The sequence below is a fragment of the Lissotriton vulgaris genome, chromosome 11 (genome assembly GCF_964263255.1).
Source record: "Lissotriton vulgaris chromosome 11, aLisVul1.2, whole genome shotgun sequence".
In the NCBI taxonomy this organism is placed as follows: domain Eukaryota; kingdom Metazoa; phylum Chordata; class Amphibia; order Caudata; family Salamandridae; genus Lissotriton; species Lissotriton vulgaris.
Window position 1 is genome coordinate 1004050739 of NC_141699.1, and position 20244 is coordinate 1004070982.

The 20244-nt window shown below is 44.8% G+C and overlaps 1 protein-coding gene across 2 annotated transcripts in view; it reads left to right on the plus strand.

Annotated features, from left to right (window-relative positions):
- The window catches only part of PHC3 (polyhomeotic homolog 3), a 499049-nt gene extending 479195 nt beyond the window's left edge, over positions 1 to 19854 (plus strand). For both annotated transcript variants that reach the window (XM_086944295.1, XM_086944296.1), the window contains one exon: positions 19003 to 19854. In XM_086944295.1, coding sequence (XP_086800421.1) covers positions 19003 to 19157 — 155 coding nt within the window. In that variant the 3' untranslated portion in view covers positions 19158 to 19854. The remainder of the gene's footprint in view (positions 1 to 19002) is intronic.
- The last annotated feature ends 390 nt before the right edge of the window (positions 19855 to 20244 follow it).

Consider the following 20244-nt stretch of genomic DNA (forward strand, 5'->3'; position numbering starts at 1 on the left):
TTTTGGGGGCTTGAATTGCCCGCAATACAAATTCTTACAGTCCAGTCATACTTCTTCCAGTAGAACACTTTCCACTTTTTTTCAACTCTAAGGAGGACAAGTAACAATTGCCACCATTACCCCTCCTTCCTTCCCGTTTCTATTCTCTTACACAGAGCTAGAAAAAAGGTAGGTACATGATACTTTATTACTTTTGTGATTTTGTTTTCCATGTCAATTCATCCACATAAACTAACAAAGTACCATGGGACTCTTTTCCACTCGAAATGTGTCATTGAATACCAAAGAGGGAGAAAGATGATGGCTGCAGATTGTAAACTTTCAGCTAATCCATAAACATACCTTAATAGGCTCCAGAGGGCTCTTTGTAGCTTTCTGAGCTAATTTGATGGACAGGCCCTTCAAAGGGGAGCAGCTTTTGGGGGAGAGAACCAGGGGTGGCTTCTCTGCACTAGCAGAGGAGTGAAGCCCCACTGACTCAGTCGGCACCTGCAAAATAAAACCATATAATTTCATTGTTTTATTTTTCAATTGACGGCTGAGCCAGTGTGCAGCAGGAAGGGGGAGGGGCCTTGGGAGGGGGAAGGAGGAGTGCTATGTGCACTTCTAAGTGCACACGTGTGTTTGGCCGGCCGTCTCAGGTCAGCCAAACACACATGCGCACTTAGGTTTCTCCAACCAGGCTGCATTAAACAGCCAGGGCTGGAGAAACCCCACAGACTCCCTGTCTTGAGCGGAGCGTCTTTCAGCCTGCTCAGGCCAGTCCCAGTACTCCTTTCTAACGATCAGAGCAGTGCGGGGATTACACAGGGAGTCTGTGACTTAGTCCCTGTGTCTGCTGGGACTGAGAAGACCGAGGCGTGATGCAGGCTGCTGCTGCGGATAAGTTTTCCTTTTTTGTTTAATTATCATTTAACTCCCGTGGCCCCCCCATCCCGCGCCCCTCCCCCATCACTTTTTCTTTGTGGGGGCTATCCACTGGAAAGAACAGACTCTAGATTGGAATATTTTAGCTGAGATTTGCAAGGTCCCAATCCTTAGCTCTTGGTTCAAAGTAAGTAGCCTCACCACAAAAAGGGTTATCAAAGATAAGTATCCTATCTGCCCGGTCAAATGATTACTTTATGAGTTCAGTTTTAGTAAGTTTCTTGAATAGGAGGTAGTTTAGTTCAGTTCTGACTTGAGAATAAGTTATAATAAAAATTAATAATTGCAGAATACAGTGATGTACAACTATGAAAGAGGTTGAGAAAATTCTCCTTTAAACTGCAGGCATTCATCTCTACACATTGTCTTTTGAATGAGGAGAAAGCAGGAATTGTAGGCATTGCCTCTTTATGCAGGACCCAACCAAAGCATTATATGCGGATGGGAATTAAGTTACAGAATGGTCTAGGCAGATGATTATGTAGCATGTGTTGAAAAAGACAAATGGGCAGAATGCTGGAGAGTGAAAAAGAGGAGAGAAAGCAGGATAGTAGGCAGAAAGGGCTCTAAGACTTTTCACTGATGTCCACAACCTGATGGTAAGTTTCTCTGGGGAAATACCCACTAATAATGTATTAGGACCATCGTCGACGAGGTCGTCGCCGAAGGAATTGTCGTCGACAGGACCGTCGTCGATGGACTCGACGTCGACAGGGCCTTGGTCGATGGGCTCGACGGAGCCGCCGTCAACGGGACTATCGTCGACGGGGCCGCTGTCGACATACTCATCGTCGACGGGCTTCGCTTCTTCGTCGACGAGACGGTCGTCGACGATGGCATAGATGACTTCGTCGACGAGGGCTTCTTAGTCGACGAAAGCTTCTTCGTCGTCGAGGCTGTCGCAGACGATTCGTCAACGAGGGTTCTTTTAGCCACAATACATATTTTTGTAGACAAAATAGGAGAAGTGATGGCTGTGGTGGAGATCATAGCCATAGATGAAGAAGTCGAAGTAGAGATGGTAGTCACAGGTGAGGAGACAGAAGAGCTCTTACTCACAGTTTTCTTGGACGAATCTTTGGTGGCTGAGGCTCCAGAGATAGAATGTGGAGATCTCTGTGAAGAGCCCGAAGTGGAGTGGGAGGTTTTAGCATGCTTTCTCCCCTCACTTGAATTATCCTCTTGAGATCTCGCTCTTTTACTGGAAGTAGAAGCTCTGTCTTCATCATCCGTAGAAGAGGATTTTAGCCACCAAAGGACTCTGGCCTCCCCATCCCTTAAGGTTTTAGAAGGGAAGGTGCGGCACATCTTACAATTTTTAGCCTCATGTTTTGGGTAGAGGCAATAAATGCCGTCCTTATGCTGGCCATCAACATGGACCCTTTTCTTTTTGCAAGTTCTACAAGGTCTAAACAAGGCCTTCTTGTCAGACATCCTGAAGCTCTGAAGAAAAAACGGAGTCAAGACTCAGGGAGACTCCCTTCCACACGACGTGCAGTGAAAATCTGAGGAGAACTGGCTCTGCAGAGAGGGTTCTAGAGGGTGCTATAAGCTGATTGGTTGGAGCAAAGACTTTGGTCTTTATAGCATAATGAAGTAGATAGGCTACTACAATGTAGGCCTCAGGTTTTCTCATAGGGCCTACTACTGTAATTTACTCTTGGCACTGCTTTTTTATATACCATGGGACTCCCACCTCGGCGACGGGGGATGATTCAGGCATGGGAATCTATGAAAGATACCAATACTGGATAACTGAAGTTACAGGTAAGTAACTTGTTTTCTTCTTCTTTTCACATGAGAGAAAAATATCTCACTACCATGCTATATAGGTTGATTGTTACTTTTGAAAACTGCTAATGTTTGCTTGATCTAGATGTGGAAGAGGGATTCTGCAACAAGATAATACGTTTAGTGAGATTGTTGGTGTTATTTTTATTTTGAGATCCTCAGGGACATAATTGTTGTCTCCTTTGTCAAGAGTTCAATCAAAAGATATAGCCAATATTTTTTCAATGAATTCCAGGTGGAACCGTATCATCTCATCACTCAGCATTGTCTGGTAAGCCATGCTTTGCTGGAGTCCATTTAAACTGCTTAACAGTTCACTCTCATAACTTGGAATCCAGCCCTTATGGGCCAACCCACCTTTGGTGTTTTTTCCTCCAGCAACTCAAAAAAGAGAATTTATTGTGCAGAGATTTCAAAATGTGTACTCTAGAAAATCAGTGCCACAGTGCTTGTACTCTGCCTCAAAATGGTACTATGAAATAGAGTTCACCCACCCAATTGATGTATTTAACCACCTTGCATGTATGACAAAAAATGTATGGCTGCCAGAAGCATCGCTGTTCTCTTGCTGGGTGACAGTTTATCAAGTACTGCAGTAATGCAGTGACACATGGAAAGGAAAGTGCCCTTGCCATGTAGTAGAACCTATGTTTTATCAATTAATAAGTATACCTTAATAAATCGTCCCTAAATTGTCTCTTGCAAGCCCAGCCCTTGGGGGGGGTGGGGGGGGGGTGCTTAATATATAGAAGAGGTACGTCAGGTATTACTTCACATAAATTTAGTATTTTTTAATTAATATATGAATTTCCATGTATTTTTATTATAAATGTAATGTTCAAGTTGTTATATTTTCAAAATAAATGTAATATTACTGACTGTTTGTTGCATTGTGCGGTAGCCCCTCCCATCTCTTCTCTTTTAATTAGTACAATATTTTCTTTTGGGGGGGATATACCCTTCAACCTCCCTTTTATTCTGTTGTTTGGGGGTGGGTAGCCCGCAGCACTATGTGTGTGTGTGTGTGTGTATATATATATATATATATATATATATATATATATATATATATATATATATATGAGTATATATGTAAGGTTATCATGAATATGAGATAAGGAACTCCTCAGGATCCAAGTGATGCACAAAGTTTTCCACCTCTTGACATCCCCAACTTAACACCACAGAGCAATAGGGCAATCAAGTGATGGAAAGCGAAATCGGAAAGAAACAACAGGGAAAAGGAAATCCTTAAATACGTAGCCACTACATCAACCACATTTCAGAGTCTGAACTGCGCTACCAGGTATCTATTTCCCTGCATGTACCCAAAACAGAGAAAAAATTGTATTGATGGGAAAGACTGATGGGCACCTCTTAACATTCAAAGGTATTGCACCTTTCAAATTCCATCCTCATTTAGTATTTATTTAAAAAAAAGTTTTGTCTTCTAGTATCACAGAATCCAAAAAAATCTATAAACACAAAGGTAGAATAAAGTTCCTCTATTCCTGATGAAGATTGACTAATCATATCAATATATTATCCGAGACCAGAGGGTTCAGTGTTGAAGCCATGAAACTGAACACTGTCTTTCATCCACAGAGACTTCCTACCTGGAAGTAGCTTGGTTCTGCTGCTTCATGACAGAGAAATGGAGAAATAACAAGCGGTAAAGACGACCCGTCTTACTCCTGCTTCCAGAATCAGCTACTTATTGCCAGACTTTGCAATCACGAGCGGTCAAGACTGCCTGTCTCCTGCTGAACTCCTAGCAACATCGCCCATTACCCGGGCACTCAGATTGAAGATACGGTCGAGACAGCCTGTTTACCACGAGCAATACTCCCGCTGCCAGGACCCTTGGAATGAAGATGCGGTCAGGATAGTTCCCTACCGCAGAAACAGGATTGCTCACAATCTCTGATAGGGAGATTGTTTTCCTACATCCAAGGTTTACAATCTGTCACCGCCCATGAAACCAGAAACACTCCAGAAGGAAGGGCAGAAAACACAGGAATGACCTGTACAGCCATAACGAATCCGAACGAGAGAGCCTTGCAAAATCAAAAATTAGCTAGCATTCTTGCAAAATCAAAAATTAGCTAGCATTCGCACCAAGAATTTTCAATTCTATTAAGGACACGGAGGCGACTATTATGCTTTCTCTTTCTTTACTGTTAAATCACAGCAGCCAATAAACACACAGTTTAATATGAAAAAACTACATTGTCCATGATGCTTAGCCTTAGCCACGCCTCCTTAGCCCTCATAAGAGCCCTGGCCCTGGTAACAGTCCCATCTTCCTCTTTCTTTGCTCGAACTTGCAGAAAAAGTCCAATAACCAAACAGTCTTAATATTCTCCAACATGGAAGTAACCGGAACTCAGTTCCAACTCAAGTCTTTTACGGAAGAATCTTCATTCTTTTTGCTTGTCAGCTCCTAGAAAAAAACAAATATGAACAACCCGTAAGTAACTTCTGTTTAATACCAGCAATAAGCTACATCACAACGGGCGGGTAAGCCTCCGTGTCCTTAATAGAATTGAAAATTCTTGGCGCGAATGCTAGCTAAATTTTGATTCTATTACAGGACCGGAGGCTTCGGATTATGCTAGTTTAATGCTTTATCAAAAACAACAGATGCTAGTCTGGCTTTATGCTGCATCGCAGTACGGCACTCAACCTACGCCGCCTGCAGGCGGTTATGGCCCGCAGGGAGTATATACAGGAACCTGCTGTTCTCCTCTCCCTGGACGCCACTATGGCGTTCGATACAGTAGAATGGCCATACTTGTTCGCAGTGCTCCAACACATGGGCTTCGGCCCTAAGTTCTGCGCCTGGGTTCGTCTGCTCTATGCCAAACCCCTGGCCCACGTGGCAGCCAATGGCCACATCTCAAGGGATTTCCCTCTCGGCCGCGGAACAAGGCAGGGATGTCCGTTATCCCCCTTACTATTTGCGCTGATTCTAGAGCAGTTAGCGATTTGGATCCGATGGGAACCCTCTATCAAAGGACTTCGCTGGTCTGACGTATGGGAAGACCGCATATCTCTATATGCAGACGATATACTTCTCTACCTCACTTCCCCCGAAAAAATCCATTCTAGAACTGCTGAATGTTTGTGAAAAGTTTGGGAGAGTGTCGGGTTACAGGATTAATTGGTCCAAATCTATCCTCTTTGTTCTTGCCAGCCTCCCGCCTGTGCTTTCCGCGAGCTGCCCTTTAAGACCTACTACGTCAGCGTTCAAATACTTGGGTATATATGTGACGTCGAACCCAGATGAATTCTATACATTGAATCTGCAATCCCATTGGACCGTTTCAAACGAGATGTGAGGGTGTGGCGGGCCCTCCCCCTAACACTTCTGGGTAAAGCGGCCCTATACAAAATAATGTTACTCCCTCTTTTAGAAAATACGCCGTTTACGGTCCAGGCCTCTTATTTCACAGCGATCGCTGAGACGGTCTCTAGCTTATTATGGGATGGCAAACCAGCTCGCATTGCGCAAAATAAGTTGGTAAAGGACTGGTATGACGGAGGCATTGCACTCCCAAATATCGAATTATACTACTGGGCAACCCACCTTAAACAAATTAATTACTGGTTACATGCCTTGCAGACTGAACCTGCGTACTTAGCGGATAGACAGTGCTTGGAGGCTAGGGGACTGATGGGTAACCTGTACAGACGTCGTGTGCCATCGGACTTACTAGGCCCTACACGCCACTCGGTGCAACTCTGGTACAAAGCACACAGACGCCTTCGATGTTCTGATCTCATCACACAAATGACACCCTTATGGGACTCCTGCAGATTGGGTTCCCTTCGCAACACTAAAGGGTTCCAGGCGTGGGACAACATAGGTATTTCTGTGGTGGGAGACCTTTGGAAGAAGGGCAGGGTGGTGGACTTCTCCTTCCTACAAACAAATTATGATATGGCGCAGTTGGAACGGTTTAGATACACCCAAATTCGACACGCGCTGCAGACAGCCATTCCGGTGGGTACGGACTTGCAGGAATCCACCCCTCTTGAAGATAGGTTATTGACAGAACATATGACAGATAAAGCGACATCCTTTACATATCAAAGCTGGTTAACAACCTTCCTGACATGACGTCCAAGCTGCGATTGAACTGGTCGTGAGACATTGGCGAATTTGATGACTCCGAATGGCAGGAGGCCCTGTCCTCCCCTCGGGAAACAGCTATCTCCTCCAGGCTCAAATTAGTCCAACTTAAAATACTATACCGCACGTACTACACCAGATCGATTTTATACAAGATAGGGAAGGCGTCACATATGTACTGTCTGCGTGGATGCGGAGAAGAGGGGATATTCCTTCATACTATATGGGACTGTGGTCGGGTGGCAATGTACTGGACCGCTGTGATGCGTACCATTTCTCAGACTCTAGCTATTTCCCTTCTGCCTGATTCCCGGCGCTGTTTGTTGAATATATGGGAAGCTAACGACCTAACACATCGCCAACAGGATTGGGACATGCTGGGTATGATGACGGCTAAACGTAATATTTCCAGGTTGTGGGGCTCTGATGCGCTACCTACGTTAAGGGACTGGTGCAGGGACATGGATGACGCAATGGTGGCGGAGAAAGCGGTTTTTGTCCATCGTGGATGCCCGGGAAAGTGGGGGCAAATATGGGGAGCATGGAATGAGTTCAGGGGTAATATATGCGAGCCCCCACGAATAGACGAGGATGAGGTCACCTCGGACTGAGGGTTGTTACTATGTGCATGTACGATGTCGTATTGTTGAGCCCACTAACTGATTTTCTACTGCCTTTTAACTGATGTATTAGTTGAGCTTGCCTGTAAATGCACTATATACGTTTTAGGGTGCTGAAACTGTATGCTTTCTCGCCTTCTATGTTTAATTCAATAAGAACATTTTTTTTTAAAAACAGATGCTATGTCTCCCACCGGCTTATAATAGAATTGTTTGAATGTCGACTCAGACGACCAATCAGCACAATGCATAATATCCTGAATGTTAGCTCCCAACAAATATGACTTTGATGCCATGGCACCACGCACCGACTGTGCACCAAACAATTGAACATCAACACCAGCCTCTTTCATGATAAACTTGAGCCATCTGGCAGTGGTGGCAGCGGACACAGGTTTAAAGGGTTTTTGCACAGCAATCAAAAGTTGGGTGAGAAAGAGTATATTCCTCATAAGTTTTCAAGCAGTGGATAACACATAGTTTGGCATTACTGGGAAAAGCATTATATTCAACATGCCTGGAGAGAGTTTTCGTACGACCAGTAATATTAAAAGAAACTCCTTCCAGAGTAAATACTCTACCTGTAATCTCCAGTGCACGTACATCCGATGAACGTCTGCAAGCTGACAAGCATAACAACATAGCTAACTTTGCAAACAACTGCTTTCTCGAAAGCAGGTTGTTAGAAGGCCAACTATCGAAGAGTTTGATCACCAAGGAAACATCCCATAACCCTGAATACCTATGTTTAGGAGGGTTTGTCACTGATATGCCCTTAAGAGGTTTGCATATTAAAGGGTGCATACCCACCGGTTTCCCGTCAATGTGGGTGTGCCCCGCGGAAATGGCCGACCGGAAATTATTCACCAATCTATAGGCCAGACCGCCAGACGCTTTTTCTGACAAAAAATTTACGATATGGGAAAGTCCTGCCCCCACGGGATCGAAGTCCCGTTCCACGCACCAACCCAACCAGCTCTTCCAGGCTGATGAGTATTGCTTCCTCGTGGACGGAGCCCAAGCCTGTTTGATGAAGTCAGAAGCCGTCCCGAAACTCCAGGCAAATCCCATTGTTGGCTGAAAGCCTCCATGCCATCAGCGATAGGCGCTGTGACAGAATCAGCGGGTGCTGTTCCCAGAGAGGTCCCAGTAGAAGAAACTCCAACCAAGGGAACATCCTGGGGAGGTCGCAGCACATCCCCAACAGAACCGGAAACCAAGGCTGCGACCTCCATAGAGGTGTCACTAATACAACCTCCGCTCTCTGCTTGAGAATGTGAGAAGTCACTTGTGGAATGAGAAGGAAAGGTGGGAATGCGTAGTTCACTGCCCCTGACCAATTCTGCAGAAATGCATCCGTAGATGCCGCTGCCGGATCCGGTCTACAACTGAAAAACCTGGGGAGTTGCTGGTTCAGCCTGGATGCAAACAAATCGATCTGGAACGGACCCCACAGGTCCTGTAACCATTGGAACAGTCTGGGAAGAAGCTGCCAATCACTGTAATCCCTGAGATGTCTCGAATTCCAGTCCGCTATTACGTTGGACTGTCCCGGAATGTATTCCCCTATCACCGTGATCGGACGATTGAGGCAATAGTGCCAGAAGTCCTTGGCTATCTCCACTAGTATGGACGATCTCGTCCCCCCCCCCCCCAATTTGTTTATGTACCACACCGCAGACACGTTGTCCATTCGAAGGATAATGCAACAGGAGGTCTGCTGGGGGGAAAGGGTCCGAATTGCGAACGACCTTGCGAGGAGCTCTAGACAATTTTTGTGTAAGTCCAGCTCCTGAGGCGACCACCTGCCGCCTGTGGAAACACCGCCGCAGCGCGCTCCCCTGCCCCAACGGCTGGCGACGGACTCTATAACCACCTCGGGCTGAGAGCCGAAAATGACTCTGCCATTCCATGCCTCTACATGGCTCAACCACCAACGCATCTCGTCTCTCACCTCCTGCGACAGAGGAACTAGATCCATATAAGCCAGACCTCTCTGAAGATGTTGTATCTTGAGCCTCTGGAGCGCCCTGTAATGAAGGGGTCCAGGAAATATTGCCTGAATGGACGACACCAACAACCCCACTACTCTGGCGATCGTCCCGAGTGAGACCATCTGCTTGCTGAGAAGTGACACAATCTCCTTCTTCAGGTCCTTCAACTTGGACTTCGGAAGGCTCAACTGAGCCATCTGGGAATTGATCACAAAGCCCAGAAAGTCTGTCAACTGCGACGGGATCAGAGCCGATTTGACCTGATTGATCACAAACCCTAGGTTCTGTAACAAGGAAATAGTCATCTGGGACACCAGCTCTGGACTGTGAGCCATGACCAGGATGTCATCCAGATAAATTATCAAGTGCACTCCCTGTTCCCGGAGATGCGCGACCACCGGCTTCAACACCTTGGTGAAGCACCAAGGAGCCGAGGAAAGCCCGAAAGGAAGGGCCAAATACTCGAACCACCGGCTGTTCCATTGAAACTGAAGGAAACGACTATGTGGGGGATAAATGGGAATAGACAGGTAAGCATCCTTGAGATCTAGCCTGACCATCCAATCGCCTTGCTGCAGTAAATCTGCCAACAGATGGATTCCCTCCATCTTGAAATGGTTGTAAACCAGGAAATATTTGAATTCTCTCAAATTCAAAACTAGCCTGTGAGTTCCACCTTTCTTTTGAACTAGAAAGATATTGCTGCAAAATCCGTGTGGACTGTAGTTGCACACTGCAATGGCGTGTTTTTGAAGCAATTCCTCTATTTCGCTGTCTGTAAAAACTCTCTTGTTGGGAAAAATGGAGTCTCCTCGGGGTGTATCCTGCCTGGGCGTTTCGTAAAAGTCTAAGCGAAACCCTTGAACTGTCTGCAAGACCCACGCGTCCTGAGTAAGAAGGCGCCAATTGTGAAGGAAGAACTGAGTGCGACCCCCCAATGGTAAAAGAAAATAATCTAGTGCACTCACCTGATGAGTTCTGGGCGTGGAAACCAGCTCTGTTGCCACCTCCTTGGAACCTGCCTTTGGAATACCGGCATCGGGTGAGATAAAAGGTGCCTCCTCTTGTCGAGTCCCATTGTCCTCTACCACGTCCATAACCACCTCTGGGGGGGACCCTGATTGGGGAAGCAGCCTGTCGAGCGTCCCCTGCCTTGCCCGGCCCTGTTAAAAAGGACGTGCTGAAACACACGCTTTATACCTGATTGCGCCTGATCAAGGGAGGTGAAGGTGCCAACGTATTTAGAGACATCCTTCACGAAGCGCTCCCCGAACAGGTTGCCCTCTGCCAGAGGCCCTGTGTCCGCTGCCGCTAGATCTGGCAGGTTAGTGTTCATTCTCATAAGTAGGGACTTGCGCCGTTCAGTGGAGATTGCACAATTGGCATTGCCTAGCAAACAAATGGCTCTTTGGGTCCAACCAGCAAGAATGTCGGGGTCTACCGGAATGTTGGCTTCCTTGGCCGCTAAGGCCATCTCCAGAATCTTTGCCAGCGGGCCAACCACATAAAGCATCTTGTCCTGACAAACGCGCCAGGCGCGGTCTATCCCCTTATTAGGGTCTTTAGCAAATTTCTTTAAGAAAGTGAGCAGACTAAAATCGATCTCCGGGTTCTCAGCGACCTTATGGGCTAAGTCGGGTCGAGGACACTCCGATCTAAGACGGTTCCGAACCTCCTTATCAAAGCCTTTTCTAATGTTCTCCTGAAGATACTCTGCCACTTCTGGCGCTGGAACCCAATCAGAAGATCTAGGGTGAACAATCTCACTGGGGTTGAAAGTAAAAGGGGTATTAACAGGAGGAGCTGAACTGGAAGAGGCAGCTTTCTTTGCCTTCTTCTTGGGAGGAGCCTCCTCGTCGGTATCGGTAGTGTCAGTGCCCGTCGTAGTGGTAGTGTCCGTGTCCACATAGACCTTTTGCTTAATCTTCGCCTTACCGCTAGAAGCATACGCATGATCTTGACTCGATGCTGGGGGCAGGGAGCCTAAGGCACTAGCGTGAGGCCATTGACTATCTTTCACTGACTCAGTAGCTGGTGGGGTAACCCTGCTAGCCTTATTCTTCGTGAACGCATGACGTTTTGCAAAACTTTTAAGTTGCTTGGTTATAGGTTTCAGAGCAGCTGCCAATGCTTGTTGCACAGTCGTGGGTACTGCGCTCTCAATTGCCTTATTAACTGAGGATTGGACAGAAGCACCCAGAGCCTCCACAATCTTATCCTCAATGAAAGCCCCAGGCTGTTCCTCATAATATTCATCCTCCGCCTCCTAATGTTAGCACACCCACTCCTCCATAATCTACACTACAGTGGGGCAATGTAAGGATAATAATGCAGTCAGGAGGAGTAATGGAGGGGGTCAGCCCAACTGCACACAAATTGTAAATGAATCAGTTAAATCAGTACCAGACCCCCTCAGCAAAGCTGTAGTCAAATTCTTGCAGCCCCAGAAGGGCGTAGGAGCCAAGATTATAAGTATAAGGAGCGTGTGCACACTCCACAAAGGCAAACTATTATTTCAACCGGTCAGGTGTCCCTCTCCACCAGGTCCCAGGCGAAAACGCGGTGAAAATCCTAAATTCGGGACAAACCGGTGTGTGCAGCCCACCGCGCGCCCAAATCCGACTAAAAAGAAGCCCAATGGGCGCGCGTTACACTGCACACGCCGGCCGGGTGGTGCGCGGCTCCTCAAGCTCTTACGGGAGATTAGGGAGAGCCCCTCGCGCATTCGCTGATCAACGGGACGCTGACAGCCGTAATCACGGCTGCCCCACGGCCCTGTACTGATAGCGCCGAAGCGCGAAGCGGAGGCAATAAACTACACGGAGCTGAGCTCCGACCTTGAGCGCAGGAGCGCTTGGCAGACAACGCCGCGTCTAGTGGCTGCAGGCTAATAAAGCATATAAACAAAGAAGAACAGAAAATACCCTACAACAGCGCTGGAAACACCCGCTGAGGGAAAACAGGTGACAGAGCCCAGATAAGAAAACACAGTCAGACCATAAATGGCAACAAGCCCCAGATAATAAATCGGGCGAAACAACAGTACAGCCAAGTAATGTCCAAATGAGCGCGAAGCGCTAAAACCAGATTATAAACACCAATCAGGTCATATCAAGACATCAATCAGAAACAGTATTGAGTAGGGTACTTGCCACAGATTACAACCCATACGGGGACAAATCGGACTTCTGGCCATGGTGAAATACGAAAAAGCTTTCCTCTGTCTTCAACAGCGGTTCTATAAACTTGCAAATATATATGGGAGACTTCTGGCCAGATGTCTATGGATACAAACAGGGAAGAGAGCGCATTTCTGCCTTTTCCTCTGCAGTGGTGCACTTTTGACAGCCTACCTCCAATGCAGGCAGCCTTGTACCATGGTGCAAGGGTGCCTGCATTGCATGCAGGATTGTTTTTTGTGCAGGAAGGGGCACCATACTGAACAAAAACAATCCTGAGAGGCATATTCCTCTGTGTGTTCTGCAGAATGCAGCAAATAGAAGAGGAAGTAACGAGGAGAAAAATATATTTCTCCTTGTTACACCTCTCCTGGAAGGGTGTATCTTTTTGGCGCATTGCCAGGTTTACCAGTTCTGATAAATCTAGGAATGCATCAAAAACCATGGGAGCTGCATGGGAACACCCATGCAACGCCCATGGAATGTCTTCCCCGGGCAGAGTAAGGCATTGCAGCGACTTGCACTGCGTTGCCTTACTCCAGGTTTATGGAGCCACTCAGAGGCATGCAAAGTGGTCTTTCATGGCTTCGTAAATCAGACATCAGGTTTACGTCGCTCTTGCAGCCCGTAGCATGGAGCAAGAGGGATTTAAACCACCTCTTAAACAGGCTCCTAAATCTGTAAACTGGATAAACTAGATAATAAAAGCTGATCGATAGCACTATTGTTGATTTTTTCATCAAATGTATTAGCGAATAGAATGATGCCTCACTTGCCTTTTTTAATAGAGCCTGCTCAATCTTGTTTCATTCCACAGGTCCATGTGGAAGACAACATTAGGAGGGTACTTCATATTGTAGAGAAGGCCACTGTAAGTAGGCTGACCATGGTGATCCTGTCTCTAGATGGTGGAAAAGCTTTAAAAGGGTTAGTTGGGTGCTTCTTTCCTGAGCATTTGATTTAATAGGCCTGGACCCCATTATGCAAACTTGAATTGAAGCAAGCTATGAACAGGCGACTGCAGAGGTCTTGGCCAATGGTGAGCGGTCAGAAAGAATCATACCGTCAAATGGAACATAACAAAGTTGTACCCTCCCTCTATTGCCATTTAGTTTGATTGTTGAACCTCTGGCAGCAATGATACGACAGCACCCGAACATGAGGGGAATTACTTTTGGGGGAGAATGCCACAAAATACACTCTTTTGCTGATGAGGTTTTACTAACGCTGATTGAAAAAAGAACAATTGATGGACAGAATGCAGAACAATGTCATACATTCACCCCAGTACAGACATCTGGGCCTAAATCCATCGTACTAACGCCGATTGACCCTCAGCTCTCTGTAACTGGTAGTATGGAAACATTAGATCAGTAAGGCAGAGTTTCAGGGCCAAATTCGAGATGCTAAATGTAGACCTCCTGACAATACTTGTATATGAATTAAAGAATAAGACTCCCTTTTGTTGGTCATTCTGCTGTGACATCACTTCCTTCTCTCTCTTCCCTGCTACTGGGCAATCTCGACTTACTTTGGGTACCCGATCTGATTGAGGTGTGGGGTAAAGGAGACTGTAAAATGCTGAGGGATTTTTTCAAGGAAGATGAAATAAACTTATTTTCAGCAATGCAAACAGGATTCAGTTTAAAATCAATAGAATGCATGTGTTACTTCCAACTTTGGCACTGGGCCCTACACCCTGGGTTCTGCAGCCATGGAAAAATTAACTCATGGGATAAGTGAAAGGGGGGAGACGAGGCATCTGAGAAATTATGGTACCCATTTCTGGACTACCTAGCAAACAAGGAAATATCAGGTGCATGCCCAAAACATTGAGATCCCTATGCTCAGTATCACTGCCAATTTGCTAATTAGGTTGCTTTAGCATGAACCAATTAAGCAAAAGACAATAGCGCCAGGGATATCTTAAATGGTGAATTACGATTGGCCAATTTCATTGTGGTTTGTGTGAGTTCTACTTGGGGAACGTGGGGTTGGCAAAGAAGTATCTTTTGGGGTTGGGGATCATAAATGTATGAATCACCCAAGTTCTGATTCCGTAATAGTGTTAGACATGTTGTGTGGTTGATACTTTTGTGAATTATATCCAATAAACTTGTTGAATGAAAATAGGCTCAGCAGAACTAGATAATTATTACGACACATTCTTCAAAGTATTAAGGGGCAGATCTACAGGAAAGTGCCGCAGCGTGGCACCGCAAGCCCTTTGGCTGCGCCACACTGCGGCACATTCAGAGCACAGGAATGCGACATTTCTACAATGATATGTCGCATTCCTGTGCTCTCCCCTGTGCTGGAGCAGAAACAGCTGCCAAGCGCCGGCACCCTTGCACCATGGTGCAAGGATGCCTGCGCCATGGGGAGATTGTTTTTGTGCAGGAAGGTGCCCCTTGCTGCACAAAAACAATCACTAAAGGCTTTTTCCTCTTTCAATGCGTGCTGTAGAATGTAGCTCGCATTGAAAGAGGAAAAAACGAGGAGAAATTAAAACATTTCTCCTCGTTGCGCCTCGCTATGCCAACTCTAGGGTGGCGTAGCATTCCGACGCATCTCCAGATTTACGATTTCTCGTAAATCTGGAGATGTGTCTTGTTCAATGGGTGTTGCGTGGGAACACCCACAGCAACACCTATGGAACGCCCCTTCAGCGCAAAGGGCTGCGTGGGAAGGGGCCGTATTTACAAGGAGAGGAAAAGTCACGCAGGGTGACTTTTCCTCTCCTTGTAAATATGGAGGAGCCTCCTGCTCCACCAGTACGTCACGAAAAGTGACATGCAGGAGGCTTGTAAATCTGCCCCTTAGGGTTTTCATTTTTCAATCCCAATATGGTGAATAAACCATCTGGAGGCATTCTTCAGGACAATAAGAGCTGCCTATATTGACAACTATCATAGATCCTCTTATTCTATTCATTGTAAGGGAAAAGCCCACCTTTATATTTTTCTATTAGGAAACCCTTATCTCCCATGTTATGATCAAGTTAGCACAACACATTTTATAATGTCAGCATAAAAAAGCATACATTGATGCCTTACATCCACCAGAATATCACCACACTTGTGTGACATAGCAAACAAAACGTGGCACGCTGTAAATTGTGGATGCTCACATAACCAACCACTATTCTGTAGACTGGTTCAGCACCCACCCCATACAATGTTACAGGTGCTCCATAGGTGGGACATCATAATACAAATAAAGTACAAGCACACATTCGTGTTCACAAGCAGTGGTGATATTAGGAAGTCCTATTAGGTTCTAGAGTGGCTGTACAATGTTGCTGGGCACCCTCAGCTTTAAGAAAACTCCATTTGGAAGTTCTTTATTAGAAGAGGGATACATTTTCTGAATCGGTACCCCTAGTGTAGAACCACACTTATTTCAAGGAAGTGAATCTTAGGCACAGGCTTGGTATGTAGCCCGTAGTGCACTGATAAGGTACATCAATCATCTTAGAGTCAGAGTACCGTTGGAGTTAATCGCTCTTAAGTGTATTCAAACCTATATGGGCTCAAAGACGAGTTTTACTATTTTAATTCATTCATGAGTCTCCTTCCAGTTGGGAAACAGAATAATAGTATACTACAGTGTAATGCCAGGCACTTAATATCTACACAGGAGATGGATTTTAGAGTTCAACAAACAATTTCATTTGGTATTACGGTGTAAAAACTCTCCCCCCACAACTTGAGAAAATGCTATCTTTTCTAAAGGACTCACTTAAAATGAGGGGAGATGCGACACTTAATGCAACCATATAATACCCTCAATGAACCTAACATTAAGGCACTTTACACCAGTATACCACAAGAATCTATTGTGAGACCAACAGCATTATTGGACCAGACAAAATGGGAATATGAAAGTCTTATCAGTTTCATCGTCAAATGCACTGGAATTGTCATCACAAGAAATGTCTTTCAATTTGACGGACATTTCCATTTACTGATTGGTGGAACTAGCATAGGGTGTGCCTTCGCCCCCAGACTGGCATACCTCTGAATACATAACCTTGAACAAATCTGAATCTGCCCTAAGGCCGATACCCTGAACAATAACATCTGTTTGTGGAAGAAACATGTAGACAACATCTTTATCATCTGGGTTGGTTACAAGGAATCTACGGAGTACTTCATCCATTGGATAAATGTAGATGAACACCTGAGAATCGCAACAACACACAAAAACAGTATTGGTTTTCTGGACCTCACATTTATAGCTGCAGATGGCTGCCTCATTACTAAAACATATTCCAAACCACCAGACCAGAATTTATTATTGACTTTTGGAAGTTACCATCCTAGATCTCTTTGTGAAAACCTACCTGTTGGACAGTACTTGGGACTGAGGAGAAACTTTCTAATAAGTAATTCTTCGATAAGGAATCATTTAAACTGGAGGCAAATCAAGAGAGCAAGTCTTCCTAAATAAAGCAATAAGAAAAGCATACAAAAGACCTGGGAATAACAAGGGACACACTTATAGCCTCATGTGAGAAGGGGGCACAACCACCTAACTTGTGTCACCACTATCTCTAAATACACAAGATTGTAAGGCGACAGTGCAAAGTATTACAATGTCCAGTATATACCAGTCTGCTTGACTTACCACACCACAAGGTTTATCGCTGGGAATAGATGGAACCTGGAGCTCTCACAGCCATTTCTTTCTTCTTAGGTTCAGCATGAACCAGAAGTCCATGTTGGGCAGCATTAGGGATGGTAAATAGAAATGTGGCTTTGATCAACACCAGTGGAAGCTCGGTTTCACCTTCCAGGGCCACATTATGCATTACTCGTTGCACCTCTGATTTCCCGACACTGACAACCCCAGCATGTCTTGTTGTCTAGACACTTTGCCTTCGTTTCCTGACAGGCGATCAACACATATGCACAATCATCCACTTGATATAACTGCTGCAGTGTTTTGCTGTGTTCATTTTCTCCTTTCCCATCTCATCATCTGAGTGTTGCAGGGACCGAACATCACACCCAGCCACAGGGATTTAACCCTTAAATTCATACAGAGCCACTTCTATGGCACCTTAAAAGGCCCTTCCTTTCAATGCTTGCTGTGGTTGTCATAAGTTCCTCAGGGTAGCCATAATTAGTTGTTCACCCTTCATCAACTGTTTCTCCCAGCGTCTGCTCTTTGGACCTCAAGGCAAAAAAGTCACCCCTGTTCCTCGCAAATCCCTGCTCTACTTGGGCAGAATTCCTACCTGTTAAGTATAACTGTGGTGAGAGGATTCCAAGAACAACACCCATTCAACTCCTCCTATGTCTTCACACTGCACCTCAGTACCGCCGCCACCACCGCCTCCACCAACAAAAGCTCCCATCCACCTTGGATTTCAGTTTTAGGGGGGGCGAAGGTGGACTGATACAAATCTTTGGTCTCATTAAATTATAACCCTCGGGTGTTACTTACCGCACATCCAGGCCTGCTGCGATGCAGGCTGTCCTTGCCACCATTTTGCCTGTACAGAGAACCGAATTGCCTTCCCTGTTTGTGGATCACTGGCAGAGTAGAAGATGCTCCAAGTTCCCCTACAGGTGCCGCTGTCAGCAAGAGCTCAACCCTACCAGCGCTCCATTACACCACCCGCTCGGAAGTGTGAAGGACGGCTATAGGACAAAAGAAGCTCAGATGGCTCACATGCTTGTGGCCATCTTGGAGCCTTGCAAATCTCTGCCCACCCTTGAATTCACGATAAAAAAAAACTCCAATTCCCTTTTTAAAGGCAAGTAAGTGTTCTACATACTTTTCTTTTTTACGCAAATGTCTATCCTACTCATTTTAGGTTATTGTCAATGGATATCACCTTTGAGATCTTACAAAAAAAACAGGGAAGAGGCCAAATAAATTCATTTACGTTTCATTTACTGTTTGAAATACGCCTACCCTTGTATTGTCGACAAGAAAAGATGTGTAACTGAAACGTATAAGAAACTTAATTGCTTCATGCTCTTGAGTGTCTTAGACTTTGATTTCTGACAAAAGTTAGGATAAGGCATTACTTCTGACAAAATCTATCACTCATTAATATGACTAAGCCATACGAATCTCTATGCTTCGCTAATGATGCCTTCCAATGGTTGTCATTTGGCTATCATTCCAGTAACCCAATTTGCTGTCACACACAAGTGCTACATAAATGACATATTGGCGAGACACACACCAAAGCATAAGATATAACAAGAAATAATACAAACTGTTTTTTTCTTGTCTGGAAACACCTTGCAGAATCCAGCCTTTATTGCCCGTTCTAAAACTGAGACTTTTTTTCTTTTTCACAAAATAGGTTTTTATTGTTGCTTTACTTTACTTTTCAGGGTGTCAGGATATTGCAGATGAATTCAGGATACAAGAAATTGATGGGCAAGCTCTTCTATTATTAAAGGAAGATCATCTCATGAGTGCCATGAACATCAAGTTGGGACCTGCTCTGAAAATATGTGCGCAGATTAACTCATTGAAGGAATCATAATCAAATGCTACACTTCAAATGACACCTACAGTTGGTATCCGTGTATTAAAAGAAAACATTTCTGAACATTTGGATACACAGTGGCATGATATTACTCCTTGGCAATCAGTATTTCGTATTATTGCATTTTTACCTTTGCTTGTGCTTATGTACGAGTTTTCTTGATACCACACTTTTATCTGTATTGCTCGTGTTGCCACCTTTGATGACGTCAGTGCAGGTATAGTGTGGTATGCTTGGCAAATATCCATTGTTGTCAGTATGACTTAATTGCTAGTGTATGAGCAGAACTATCACCATTCTGATAGGGCCAATACGCTGACAATTGAGTTTATGCGGGTAAATGCCCAATTTCCGTGATAACGCTTCATGTTTAATGCTTTTCCAGGGCCGTCATCATTTCTGGTTATGACACCATTATATAATTCTTGATACACTTAATGGTAAATCTCCATTTTCATGAGCACCTGGCACTCAAATTCTCCTTCTGGTTCAGAGCCAACATGAACTAAGTACGGTACAAACCATTATTCTTATCTGCTACAGAATGTTCTTTTGTTATAATATCCTTTTACTATGTTTGTCTCAAGTGTCTTTAAATATTTTAAAGGTATGTTTTTCCATCTCTTCGAATGTTGTACATAATGTTAATATTACAACTACAATTTTTCAAAATTAAACGTGAGTTGAATTCAAACTAAAGGTGTTGAAGTTTAATATTTTAAAATATTTTCTAAGTTACTATAAATGTGGCGACGTGTCCGCATGCAATGGAAGGCCTTTTTCAAAGGTTACCCAGTCATGTTTCAGTTGATTATTTCTGCATGTGGTTGTTAAACTGGTAGTAATGAGGTGAAATCCTGAGATCTAGAGATTTGTATTAAGACATTCCACCCATATCCCAATACCACACATCCCTAGACTGCTCTATAAAGCAAAGGCAGACATTGATGATCCAAGTGTAAAGGTCATCCATCTAGCTACAGGACATGTGACTTTTTTGTGTATTAAAATTTACTTTTGTTAATATTTTTAAATAAACCAAGCCTGCTGTCCTTTACACAGTACAGATATTTGTAATTCTGAA